Genomic DNA, 14097 nt, shown 5'->3' with positions numbered 1-14097 from the left:
TTTAGACTGAGAATCAGGGGAAAGGGAAAAGAGAGATATAGACGGTGTTGTAGAGAGACATAGAACAAATGAATGAAAGATGTGCAAATAAGTACCAATGATAAAGGAAGCAGGCCATAGTTAGCTGTTTGTCAGGTGAGATCGAGTACAGAGAATGAGACACAACAAGGTGACTTTGGGGGGGGGGGGGGGGGGGGGGGGGGGGGGGGGAGAGAGAGAGGGGAATGCAGTGGGGTTACTTGACGTTAGAGAAATCAATGTTCATTCATACCACTGGGTTGTAAGCTGCCCAAGCAAAATATGATATACTGCTCCTCCAAATTGCATTTAGCCTTACTCTGACAATGGAGGAGGCTTGGGACAGAAGGGGATGGGATATGACTGTACAAAGGAGGGGAAAGGAACAGGTTGACTCGGGTGGGACACGGGGAGAAATGGGTGTGCACTGGTTGGGGTGGGGGGGGGGGGGGGCAAAGGAAAGAGTGTGGGATTCAGCAATAGTGGGTAAACATAAATTATTAGCCAAAACCGCACAGTATGTTCTTGCCAACACTTAACTGAATGCCTGAAACCTATTGAACCTGTTACCTTGGAACAAACAGGTTAAATGCCCAGGGAATGATTTTATCTTTGGGGTTAATTAAAACACATTTTTTGTTAGGTTTAGACTTTACTTTTGAATAACAACGGGGAAACAGGCTCTTCAGCCCACTGAGTCTGTGCTGACCAGCGATCACCCCATACACTAGCACTGTCCCACACACGAGCGATGATTTACAATTTTACCAAAGCCAATTAACCTGCAAACCTGCATGGCTTTGGAGTGTGGGAGGAAACCTGAGCACCTGGATCAAACGGACGTGGTCACAGGGAGAAAATACCAACTCCGTACAGATAGCACCCGTAACCAGGAGTGAACCTCGGTCTCTGGCCCTGTAAGGCAGCAACTGTACCATGCCCGATTTAATAACGATAATTTGTGAACAGGAAGGGGATAACAGGCAGGAAATAGGACTTTAAGTAGAAGATCAACTATCAGCTGATCACACTGAAGTGCTACTTGCTCCTTTGATTTCTCATATCCTTGTATTTTTAGTGCACATTCAACCTTTGCTGACATTTTATGTGCACCAATTTTTGCAAAGTACCTGTCTTCAGAAGTCAAATGTAACCCCTCATTGGGCAGTGGCTCCTTTGAAGTGCTGTCTGGAAAGGGGGAAAGAAAAGAGGTGGCAGATGCATTAAATGACCTCCAATTCATTGTTCGAAAGCATCAAGTCAACATCACATGGTTTGACAATTTTTAAATTTACAATAAAATCTTCAGATTATCTAACAGGTGTTATTTAAATCCTCAAGGAACAAAGTACACAAGGTGTTAATTAATGTCAGACCTTAAGAAGTACTATTGTTATGCACGGACCTGACTTATTCATAGAGTAAATATGACCATTGCATTGAACCTGTTGTTTAAGAAAGAACCGCAGATGCTGGAACAATCGAAGGTAGACAAAAAATGCTGGAGAAACTCAACAAGGAATAGACGACCTGCAATCCAGCATTTTTTGTCTACCATTGTATTGAACCTGATCACTTGCAGCTAATTCCTTGGGTGTCTAGAACCGCTGGCTAATAGTGTCAGAAACTGGAGTCCAATCCTGATCATGGGAGCTGTCTGAGGAGTTTACATGCTTTTCCTGTGGCCACACGTGTTTCTTTTGGGTTCTCGGGTTTCCTCCCACATCCCAAGGATGTGAGGATTGATGGTTATTTGGCCACTGTAATTGCCCCTAGCGCGTTTGAGAGTGCTCGAGATCAGTGTCTTGTACAATCTAAGTATCATTTATGTTTTGTGTGTTATCTGAGTCTATGTGCCTGTGAAGCTGCTGAAAGCAACATTTTCATTGTACCTGTAGCTCACCTTACTTGTTTACTTTTAGACTTTAGTCTTTAGGCATTTAGAGATGCAGCTTGGAAACAGGCCCTTGGCCCACCGAGTCCGCATTGACCAAAAACCACCCCGTACACTAGAACGATCCGACATACTAGGGGTAATTTACAGAAGCCAATTAACCGACAAACCTGCACGTCTTTGGAGCGTGTGAGGAAACCGGAGTCCCGGAGAAAATCCATGTGGTCATGGGGAGAACGTACAAACTCCATGCAGACAGCACACACATAGTCAGGATCGAACCCAGGTCACATGCTCGTGGGACAGGCCCTTTAGGCAGCAACTCTACCACTGCGCCAATGTGCTGTCCACAAATGAATTTGACTTGACTTACATGACTTGTATTTGTTCTAAGCATTTGTTCTATATCTCTCTCTATATCACCGTCTATATCACTCTTTTATCTTTCCCCTGATTCTCAGTCTTAAGAAGTGTCGGGACCCGAAACATCACCTATTCCTTTTCTCCAGAGATACTGTCTGACCCGCTGAGTTACTCCAGCTTTTTATGTCTATCTTTGATTTATATGTTGATGGGAACGTCGGATTAATATAGGATTAATGTAAATGGCTGGTTGATGTGGACTCAGTGGGTGAAGAGCCTATTTCTGATTCTGACTCTGACTGGTTAACCATGAAGCCAATGGACCATACTTTCTCTTCAGAAGAATTTCAAAGTATTTCACTGTGACATTTCACATGATACTAAAGTATCAATCAATAAAGTCAAGTCAAGTCAAGTTTATTCGTCACATACACACACGAGATGTGTAGTGAAATGAAAAGTGGCAATGCCCGTGGACTTTGTGCAAAAAGACAAACAAACAAACAACCAAACAAACTACAAACAGAACGGAACAGAATCGCATAATCTTTTACATATTGTGGGCGGGAGGAAAAAGGGAAAAAAAACAGCAATTTAAAAAAAAGCAGTAGAGTGGTACAGTAAAAGTTAGTCCCTGGTGAGATAGGAGTTTACAGTCCTAATGGCCTCTGGGAAGAAGCTTCTTCTCAACTTCTCTGTTCTCACAGCATGGCAACGGAGGCGTTTGCCCGACCGTAGCAGCTGGAAAAGTCCGTTGCAGGAGTGGAAGGGGGTCTCCCATGATTTTATTGGCTCTGTATCATAAGTGTACCACATTTCTGTGCAGTTTTCAGGAGTATAAAAGATAGTTTTCAAGAGATTTAGCTCTTAGGGCTAACGGAATCGAGGGATATGGGGAAAAAGCAGGAAAGGGGTACTGATTTAGGATGATCCACCATGATCATATTGAATGGCGGTGCTGGCTCGAATGGCTGAATGGCCTACTCCTGCACCTATTTTCTATGTTTCTATGTAAGAATATTACGGAAGAGTGTATGTAATTGGTGTAATCCTATCCTAAATAATAGTTGTCAAATTTATCTTAAAAATCTTGCCATTATTATTATTACCGGGACACCCCACTAACTGTGCAAGTCTACAGTCTATTGGCTGGAGACCTGAATCACATAATCATGGCTCCATTTGTGCAACCTCCTCAGGCCAACACTCTCTGTTTTGTGTTCTTCATGTTCAGCGCTATCGAGTGGCGAAGCAGACCATTGCCAGACAACAGTAAGAGCTGGAAAACATCCAAATTTGAAGCAGAAAGTAACAGTCATGAAACAAAGAGCAAACCCAAAAGAAACACTCCGAACCGCTTGCTCTCAGCAATGACCTAAATAGATGCGTATGCAGCACCCAAATGTTTTTTTGCAATCCTTTTGCTCACGAGTTCATGCCATAGGTACAGAATTAGGCCATTCTGCCCATCAAGTCTACCCCACCATTCAATCTTGGCTGCCCCTCAAGCATATCTTTCCCTCTTAACCCCATTCTCCTGCCTTCTCCCCATAACCAATGACACATTTACTGAGCATGTACCTGTCAATCTGCGCTTTAAGAATATCCAAAGACTTGGTCTCCACCGCCATCTGTGGCAATGAATTCTACAGCTTCATCATCCTCTGGATAAAGAAATTCCTCCTCATCTCCTTTCTAAATGCATGTCCTTTTATTCCAAGACCCTATATTCTCTCATTTGTGGAAATATCCTCTCCACATCCACTCTATCCATGTTTTTCACTATTCGGTAGATTTCAATGAGATAACCCCTCATCCTTCTAAACTCCAGTGAGTACAGGCACAGTGCCGTCAAACGCTCATCATATCCCCTGGATCATTCTCTGGACCCTCTCCAACATCAGCACATGTCTTCTCAGATACGAGGCCAATGCTGATGTGTTGAGTTAGGTAACTGTGCATTTTGTTTATTTGGACAGAGGACTCGTTAAACACTACCTCCACTTAAAGTCCTGGGTACTTAGTAGCTTAGTAGAAACCTATTATGTGTGAAGGTGGTTTTCTATCAAAGTAATGGGAGAAAAGTAGGAAATCTTACACAGCCAAACATCAGATGTGGTTTATATACTGACGTGTGACAGCAATTGATTACAGCATCTTTCCGATAACTTTCAGATCCTTGAACCAACCTGCACATTCCTAATCCCACCTCAGCAGTGGAACACTAGGGACCACCTCTTGCACCGCCACCGACTAGTTTTTAAAGATGTTTTTGCACTAAAGTCTGTTTTTTACAGTTTTTTTTTTCCTTTCATTATCTTGTATAATTTAAGTATAATTTGTTTGCAAATTGTCTGGGTAAGTGTGCCCGTGGTGCTGCCTCAAGCTAAATGTTCATTGTACCTGTGCCTCACCATACTTGTTCATATGACAATAAACTTGGCTTGACTTAGATTATTATGAAGATACAGCATGGAAACAGGCCCTTCAGCCCACTGAGCCCATACTGACCATCGAACACATGTTCACACTAGTTCTGTGTTAATCCCCTTTCTCATCCACTCCCCACACACTGCGGGTAATTTACAGAGGCCAATTAACCTACATCCTGCACACGTTTGGGATGAGGGAGGAAAACAAGAGCACCCTTAAGAAACCCATGAGTCCTCAGAGAGAACGTGCAAACTCCATTCAGACCAGCGCCCGAGGTCAAGATTGAAACCCGGGTCTGTGGCAATGCGAGGGAACAGTTCCAACAACTGCGCCACTCTGCCACCCTTGACTTACTAGACTTGAATTTGTACACTTCCTTGGGAAATTAATTCATAATTTTTTCTCCTCAACTCTTTCTCCCTCTTGTCCTCCTGCAATCTGCTTAAATATCTGATTAAAATATATCAGTCAAAGAGAGGGCATTGCAATTTCTGCAACAATAGAGACATTCAGCAAAAAAAAAAGGCCATTCGACCCACCAAGACCACACTGACCAGTGGGCACCCTTCCATATTAATCCCATCTCTCGGAATTGGCCCTGTAGCCCTCTATGCCTCGGCTATTGAAGTGCTCGTTAAGACAATTTTTAAATGGTGTCAGCAACTCAGCTTCTATCCAGCAGTGTATTCCAGGAACCACCCTCTGAGTGAAGAAGGTTCCCCTCAGATCCCTTCCAAATCTCTTATCCCTTACCCTAAAACATCTCTTATCCCATACCTATCCCATACAATGTCATCAAGTTTTCCTGCAGTTTATCCTATCTGCACCCTCTCCGTTTTATCTGCCTCAGTCATTTCCTCTCTTAACCTCCTCTGCTTAGTTTAGTTTATTATTATCATCACGAGCACTGTAGTAGAAAGTAATGAAAAGCTTTTTGTTGCTGCTGTCCTGTCAGTGAAAAGACCACACATAATTTAGGTCAGTTTATTATTCTGATGTGTACTGAGGTTCAGTGCAAAGCTTTTTGTTGTGCGCTATCCGCTCAGCAAAAAGACTACACATGATTACAATCAGGCCGTCCACAGTGAACAGATACAGGATAAAGTGTATAACGTTTAGTGCAAGATAAAGTTCAGTAGAGTCCAATTAAAGATAGTCCGAGGGTCTCCAATGAGGTAGATGGCAGGTCAGAACCGCTCTCTAGTTGGTGATATGCTGGTTCAGTTGCCTGATGACAACTGGGAAGAAACTGTCCCTGAATCTGGAGGTGTGTGTTTTCACACTTCTGTATCTCTTGCCTGATGGGAGAGGGGAGAAGAGTGAGTGACTGGGGTGAGACTCATCTTTGATTATGCTGGTGGCCTTGCCGAGGCAGCGTGAGGTGCAGATGTAGTCAATGGAAGGGAGGTTGGTTTGTGTTCTACTTCTGATGTTGGGGAAAAAGTTATATTTTTCAAGTTATTCACATTTAAAACTTCACAAAATCCAGTTTGAGAAAAATAATTTGAACTTGCAGTGGCAGTTAGTGGCTATGACGTCACAATGGGATCTCATTTACATAAACTGCCTGTCAGCAGTGATCCACCACACAATCACTACGGGTGAGTGGTGGAATATTGCTTTGGGGGAACGGGTGAGTGGTGGAAACGGGTTACGTTGGGGGAACGGGTGAGTGGTGAAATATTGCATTGGGGGAATGGGTTTCGTTGGGGGAAATGGGTGAGTGGTGGAATATCGCGTTGGGGAACGGGGCCCAATGGGTCCCACTTGGTTTAGTATCTATATATCTATAAATAACTCTCATCTTGCATGTGTGTATATGTGTGAGTCTTTACATTTTCGCAAAAACACTACACGGTAACGATAAGATTTTTACATATTCTGATTCAGATTTTTCCCCTCCAGGCAGTGATCAGGTTCACAAGATTTGATCATAAATTTCACGTCATTTGCGATTAAAGCATTAAAAATGCCAACATTTTTACTGTTAAAATCATTCCTCACAGTTTCCAACACATTTCGACATTTTGATACAAAGTTGCAAGACAGAAACACTCTGAACTTAGACCTTCAACAGGAGGGGGAGCACCAATTGGTATTGCAATTGGAACTGCTGCAATTTAATGGTGCAATAGAGTGTTGGGGAATGGGTTGCTTTGGGAGACCAGGCCTCCCATGTGACAGGGACCCAACGGGTCCCAGTTGCTCTAGTATTTTACTAAAACTCTCATCTTGTTTGCACCTATATATATTTGTTTTCGAAACTGCGCAAAAATGGTAGATGATAGCTTGACAATTTTAGGCCCACTTTACTTATCATTATCCTGGAATGTGCAGTAGCAATTTTCATTCAGATTCATGTCATGTTTTACAAGTCATTGACATTTATTTAACATTTAAAACGTAACTTAAAACAGCACCCCCACTTGCCACCCATGCCTATGCAGTTGGGGGAGGGTTCCCGTGCCTGTCACAATCAGCCACCTGCGCATTTGGGGCCATTTCGGATTTTCAGATCACCATCATTTTTCTTCACGTCTACTTGCCTGCCTTCAAAACGGGGACCAAACGGCTCCACTGGTAAGTTTCCTTCTATTTTACAAACGCCTCCGGGGGCCCTTTCTGCCCCGTGGGCCCTGGGCTGGGGTTGGATCTGGTGCGGGATCTGGGGGCAGGAAGAGGCCCCGCCGGGGACCCCTTAGCCTAGCCGCTGGGGCTGGGTCTTGCCGTGGCGGCTCTACTGCTCCGGGCCAGTGGGGAGGGAGAGGAGTGGGACCCAGGGTAAGGACTAAGCCACAGCCTCGGCCTCCCGAGGTGAAGGAGGGAGTGGGGGAGGGGAGGAGCAAAGGGGAAAGAAGAGGGCGGGTGAAGAGGAGGGGGAGGGAGTATGCGAGGTAATGGAGGAGGAGAGGGGGAAGAGAGAGGACGGGAGGGAGGGGGTGAGCGGAGGAAGCAGAGGACGTTGGTATAGGGTGGGTAGAGCGAGGATAATGGAGGAGTGGAATAGGGGACTGAAGAGGGAGAGTGAGATGCGTTCACATTGATCTTATATTTTACAAGTTATTGCCATTTTAAACTTTAAAAACATTGCAGCTGCGTTCCCACTTGCCGGCCACGCCTGTGCAGTTAAATGAGGGTTGCGTGACTCTCGTCACAATGGGGATCTCTGGCGTCACAATGGGAACCCGTCAGCCACGCCTGCGCAGTTAGGGGCTATGGGTGAGTGGTGGAATATTGCATTGAGGGACAGGCCCAACAAATCTGCACTTGGTCTAGTCCTTTCTAGCGCTTTCACAACCAGAAGCCAGATTGCAGGTTTCTATGCAGTAACAAATACATATCAATGTTTTTAAGGTTATTAGGGGTACCTTTAAGGTCAGAGGCTTCATCACAATCTTTAAGCTGAGTAGACTCAAGGGTAGCTTCCATGCTACCAAATAAGCTTTGGAGCACTGCTTTGGCTATTGGCATCATCAAGGCAGTGGAGGCAGTATTACTAAGCCACATTGACAGTAAACTGGTGGTTATCATCATTCCCAGGATAAGCCTGCAAAACAGAACACAAAATAACACTAAATCTTCGCTACTAAGTAAACAACTTGGTTTATGCAATAGTTCTGAATTAGAATGGAGAGAAAGCACTGGCCTGAAACATTATGTGTAGGAGGAAACTGCACATGCTGTTTCAACCGAAGATAGACACAAAAAGCTGGAGTAACTCAGCGGGACAACCAGCATCTCTGGAGAGAAGGAATGGATGGCGTTTCGGGTCGAGACCCATCTTCAGACGGGTTAGGGATTAAGGGAAACAAGAGATACAGACGATGGTGTAAAGAAATGGATAAAGAACGAGAGGAAGAAATGTTCCTCTTTGTAATTTGGACAGTATGTGGAGCAGATAACCAGTCCTTTATAAAACATACCCAATTTTAATTTCTCATAATAGCAATGGAAATGACCATCATTGTTTAATGAATAGGTGATCTAGTGAGAGATATCAAAATTCATACCACATACCCCCCCCCCCCCACCACCACCCAAGTCGCACCAGCTTCTTGTTTTCATCCAACAAACAGCTAATTATTATAGAATCATAGTCATATAGCACAGAAACAGACCTTTCGGCCCAACTTAAGGGATTGGATACGCTAGAGGCAGGAAATGTTCCCAATGTTGGGGGAGTCCAGAACCAGGGGTCACAGTTTAAGAATAATGTGTAGGCCATTTAGAATGGAGATGAGGAAAAACTTTTTCATCCAGAGAGTTGTGAATCTGTGGAATTCACTGCCTCAGAAGGCAATGGAGGCCAATTCTCTGGATGCTTTGAAGAGAGAGTTAGATAGAGCTCTTAAAGATAGTGGAGTCAAGGGATATCGGGAGAAGGCAGGAATGGGGTACTGATTAGGTATGAACAGCCATGATCACAGTGAATGGTGGTGCTGGCTCGAAGGGCCAAATGGCCTACTCCTGCACCTATTGTCTAATGTCTTTCGTCTAACTTGCCAAGGCCAACCAGGTTCCCCCTTCTACTCTAATCCCACATGCTCCCATTTGGCCCATATCCCTCTAATCCTTTCCCATTCATGTACCTGTCCGTATGCCTTTTAAATATTGTTATAGTAACTACCTTCTCTGGCAGCTCGTTCTAAATACCCACCACCCTCTGTGAAATTGTTGCCCCTCAAGTTCCTATTAAATCTTTCCCTTCGCACCTTAAACCTATGTCCTCTGGTTCTTGATTCTGCCACTCTAGGTAAAATACATCTATTCCCTTCATGATCTTATCCACCTGTGTAAGATCATCCCTCAGCCTCATACGTTCCAAGGAATAAAGTCTTATCCTGCCCGACCTCCATAGCCCCTCAGGTCCTGGCTACATTCCCGTAAATCATCTCTGTACTCTTTCCAGTTTGACAATATCCTTTGTATAGCACCAAAACTGAACACGATAATCCAACTGAATGCCATTTTGTTGCTCAAGTGGATATGGTGAAAAATGTTCTTTATAAGGATATAATATAACAGTCCACAAAGTTACTGACAGATCAAAAAAAAAATGGCAGGTGTAGCTATGTTACAAAACCTACCATCAGCGGCGCTGCAGATCTGCCACTGCCTGTGCATGCGATTCCGGAGGCTTTGGGGGAGGGGAGGCGGGATTAAAATGCAGGTTTCTATTGGTTGTCAGAGAGGGATTTCCTCGGGCTGATAGCTGATGAAGAAAAATCGTTCACGCTTCCGTTCCTGTGTTTTTTTTTTAATTTGCCGGACGATTGCGTCGCTGGATTGAAATAAAACGCGACTAAAAACGCCTTCAACGCCTTTAACATCACAGATCGCGATATCAGGACAAAACAAAAGGTATGTCGTTTATTTAAAATATTATCTTGCTTTTTGGTGTGGCTTCATTTTAATCCTATAATGCGAAAAATGTTATTTAGGTCCCCATACGAATTGGCCATGTTTTCCCTGCCGATATGGACTTAAAATCTATGGCAACGGCAACGGCAACATTCCAATCGAGTACATTCCGGAAACATCCACTCTCAAGATAATTAAATTCATTATTTTTTTGCACAATCATGTCATAAGAACATCTAAATCATTTATATTTTGTGTCATTGTCTATCCATGATCAATATTTTCATACTAAATATCCACAGTACAGTTTTAGTCAGATGTATTGTGCAAAAAATAATGATTTTGATTATCTTGAGAGTGGAAGTTTCTGGATTAATTTATGGAAATTAAATTAAAAATTATGGGAACTCGCCAATGCCTATGGGTCCATACTGCACAAACTGGTTGAGCTTGCATTACACCGGCACCATGTTTTTAGCAAGATCAAGGTCCTGATCCTCGATTATTACCATAATTTCAGGCTCAGGGTGACTTCTGGGTCAGAAACATCAGACTGGCATCGGCTTGGAAAAGGAATAATAACGGGCGGCACCATTTCTGTCATTTTTTTTTATCTTGTCATGAACATGGTGGCCAAGTCAGCCGAGGTGGAATACAGAGGCCCCCTAACCAAGTCTGGTGTACAACAGCCCCCAATAAGAGCTTTTATGGACGGCCTTGCTATCACCACAACATCGGTCCCAGGAAGTAGGTGGATCCTACATGGTCTTGAGAGGCTTATCACCTGGGCAAGGATGAGTTTCAAGCCAACAAAGTCAAGGTCCATGGTGCTGAAGAAGGGGAAGGTGACTTACAGATTCCACATCTTACTATCCAGAACTGCCATTCCCTCCATCACTGAGCAACCTGGCAAGAGTTTAGGGAAGGTTTTTGACACAACTCTGAAAGATTCTGCTGCCATTCAAAAGTCCATCGAAGACCTTGACGCCTGGCTCACCAAAGTCGACAAGTCAGGTCTGCCAGGCAGATTCAAGGCCTGGATCTATCAGCATTCCATCCTGCCCCGAGTCCTGTGGCCTCTGCTGGTTTACGCTGTTCCATTGACCACAGTTGAGTCCCTCGAAAGGCAGATCAGCGGCTTTCTCCACAGGTGGCTTGGCCTTCCCCGCAGCCTCAACAGTGCAGCACTGTATGGGACCAGTAACATCTTGCAGCTCCCATTCAGTGGCCTCACGGAAGAGTTTATGGTGGCGTGAACAAGAGAAGCTCTGCAGTACAGGGACTCCAGGGACCAGAACGTGTCATCGGCTGGCATCGAGGTGAGAACAGGGAGGAAGTGGAGGGTGGAGAAAGCAGTGGAGGTGGCAGAGTCACGCCTAAGGCAAAAGGCATTGGTGGGAGTCATGGCAACTGGCAGAGCGGGTTTGGGATACTTCCCTAAGACACCTGTTGGCAAGGCCCAGGGCAAGGAGAGACACCATCTAATCCAGGAAGAGGTCCGAGCAGGTGTGGAGGAAGAGCGTGTGAGCAGGACGGTGGGGCTCAGGCAGCAGGGAGCGTGGACAAGGTGGGAGAGCACACCGCAGCGCAGGATTACCTGGTCAAACATCATGCAGGCAGACTTCCAGCGCGTCCGATTCCTTGTCCAAGCTGTCTACGATGCCCTACCAAGCCCAGCAAACCTCCACGTCTGGGGCAAGAGCGAGACACCTTCCTGCCCACTTTGCTCTGGAAGAGGATCATTAGTTCATCTCCTCAGCAGCTGCCCAAACTCCCTTGGGGAAGTTGCTATCGGTGGCGCCATAACCAGGTGCTCAAGGTGGTTGCTGAGAGTACAGCCACTGCCATCGGTAACAGCAACCACAACCATGCCCCAAAGAAATCAATCACTTTTGTCAAAGCTGAAGAGAAGCCTCGACCACAACCAAAAACAAGGATGGGCCTCCTCCACACAGCCACTGACTGGCAGCTGCACGTCGATCTGGGCAAACAGCTGAAATTTGCACAGCAACATCACTGCGGCCAGACATGATCATCACCTCCGATGTGACAAAACAGCTGATCATTCTGGAGCTGACAGTGCCCTGGGAAGAGCGTCTTGAAGAGGCTAATGAGAGGAAACGCGCAAAGTATAAGGAACTGGTGGAGATGTGATAGGACTGGAAGCGGCTGGAAGACATTTTAGGATCCCATAGAGGTGGGCTGTAGAGGTTTTGCAGGACGCTCACTCTGCAAAGTCATCAAGCAGTTGGGCATTACAGGGCTGGCAAAGAAGAGGGCCATTCAATCCGCAAGAGAAGCCGCAGAGAAAGCCACTAGGTGGCTTTGGATTAAGTGGGCTGATCCGTGGGCGGTTGCTGCTGGGATGCAAGTCGGGGCTTGATCAACCCCGGCTGGGTCGCCCAGGTGAGGGTGTCTGATGTTGTGAGACCCAAAACACCCAATGACCCCAGGTCACATCACTGAGGATGCATCCCAGCACATCTAGAAGATGTATCTTTCACACAAGTTCCTTCCATTCGGCATATAAATTCATGACAAAGTGAGATTTAAAAATCATGTTATATTGTGGATTCTTGTGTGAATGGAATCAGTTTGTTATTTGTTATTTAAATGCTTATGCGTATTAAAAAAATAGCCTTTTCTTAAGAAATGGATAGATCTTTAGATCTAGTAATTGAATTTAGATTAATTTAATTGATTAGATTAAACTGATGAATATGAATTTTTTGTTCAGTATTTACTATTTGTTTTAGCGTTTGACTTTATCATTTCTACCTTTTTTTTCTAAATCTGCAAATAATAACTTGTTTCTGTTAATGCTGTTCAGTTTTTTTTTCCTTTACATTTTAAACAGATGTCTCCGAAGAAATGCAAAATTGTCAATCCAAATGCCCAGCAAAAGAGACAGATTTAGACAGCATTCGCAGAGATTATCCGTACTTGGACTGCTGCAAATGTGATGGTCTATAGGACATTCTTAATGGGAAAGTAGTGGGCACAAAGGCATGTCATGCGTGGTTTGAAGAGCAAAAACTTGTAGTTTACAATGCCAAAATTGAAAAGTTGAAGAAAAAACAGGTAGTCTCGGTTTTTATTACTATTTCAGTCATAACGGTCAATTTTGTAATTAGCTACAATTAGGTAACTAACTAATTATATGCTTTAATTTCAGGTCATCCAAGTAAGATGTTTCATATTTGTTTCAGAATGTTTCAATCCATAATAACTGAAAATTTCATTCCGTTCTCTTAACTTTTAAGAAAGTTATGGGCTTTTGACTGTCCTCAATCACAGCTTTTGTGTTAATGTAAAAGCAATAGGGAACAAGATGCTAATTTCCGAGTATGAAAATTACTATACCTTTTTTAATACTGAAGATATGAAAGTGAATCGGGTATCAAATTAAAGTTCTTTTTATGCTTTATTTGATGGGATAAATTACTGGCTTGATTTTTTAAATCTCAAAATTTTGTAACATTCCTACTATGTAGGTATGTTACAAAACCTACCTGAATCGTGGCTGAGCATCTGCCCCACCCCTTGTGTGTGATTTTGGCGCTGTTTAGAGGGGGCGGGTTTAAAACGCGATTTTTACTAGGCTGTTGCAATCGTAAATGTTCAGCCTAGTAAATCATTAACGGAAAATCGCTGAAAGACCCCGTCGCAAAAGGTATTATTAGTTTTTATGGCCTTGTATAATATTTATAGTAGTTTAAAAATCACTCTCTCACTTCGCAACCTCTCGCAGCCCCAGGGTTTTATAAAGCAAACAATTAAAGGTATGTACCTTATTTTTACATTAAATGGGGCTTGTGTATAACCCTGTATATAAAGTTTTCTATAGCGAGTAGTTCATTTTGGGCTCTTTATATCCCGCAGTATTTTTCTGGGCATTTGAGGGCACAAATCCAGCGCAATGTGAACGTTCTAAACCAGCGCGTTCACAGGAACCCACTAGAAAGCCGATTTAAATTGACTTTAATTTACAGCAAATGAACACTAAATTCCTTCCATTTGGCCTATAA

At 43.9% G+C, this 14097-nt stretch overlaps 1 protein-coding gene and 1 long non-coding RNA gene across 3 annotated transcripts in view; one reads left to right on the top strand and one right to left on the bottom strand.

Moving 5' to 3' along the window:
- The window catches only part of LOC129707276 (uncharacterized), a 95987-nt gene that overhangs the window by 72551 nt on the left and 9339 nt on the right, over positions 1–14097 (top strand). The window contains exons 3-4 of one of the 2 annotated variants that reach the window (XR_008725165.1): positions 10044–10069; positions 12927–13602. This is a non-coding gene — a long non-coding RNA (uncharacterized LOC129707276). Of the gene's footprint in view, positions 1–10043; positions 10070–12926; positions 13603–14097 lie in introns of those variants that run through there. The other variant, XR_008725166.1, reaches the window with a different exon arrangement.
- slc13a3 (solute carrier family 13 member 3) overlaps positions 1–14097 on the bottom strand; it is a 47678-nt gene that overhangs the window by 26592 nt on the left and 6989 nt on the right. Inside the window, exons 3-4 of the mRNA XM_055652183.1 lie at positions 8077–8255; positions 1149–1206 (exon numbers count right to left, since the gene is read on the bottom strand). Of these exons, the coding sequence (XP_055508158.1) occupies positions 1149–1206; positions 8077–8255 (237 nt within the window). The remainder of the gene's footprint in view (positions 1–1148; positions 1207–8076; positions 8256–14097) is intronic.

This window comes from Leucoraja erinacea, chromosome 21, assembly GCF_028641065.1.
Source record: "Leucoraja erinacea ecotype New England chromosome 21, Leri_hhj_1, whole genome shotgun sequence".
Taxonomy (NCBI): Eukaryota; Metazoa; Chordata; class Chondrichthyes; order Rajiformes; family Rajidae; genus Leucoraja; species Leucoraja erinaceus.
This window is presented reverse-complemented; position numbering and strand designations above follow the sequence as displayed.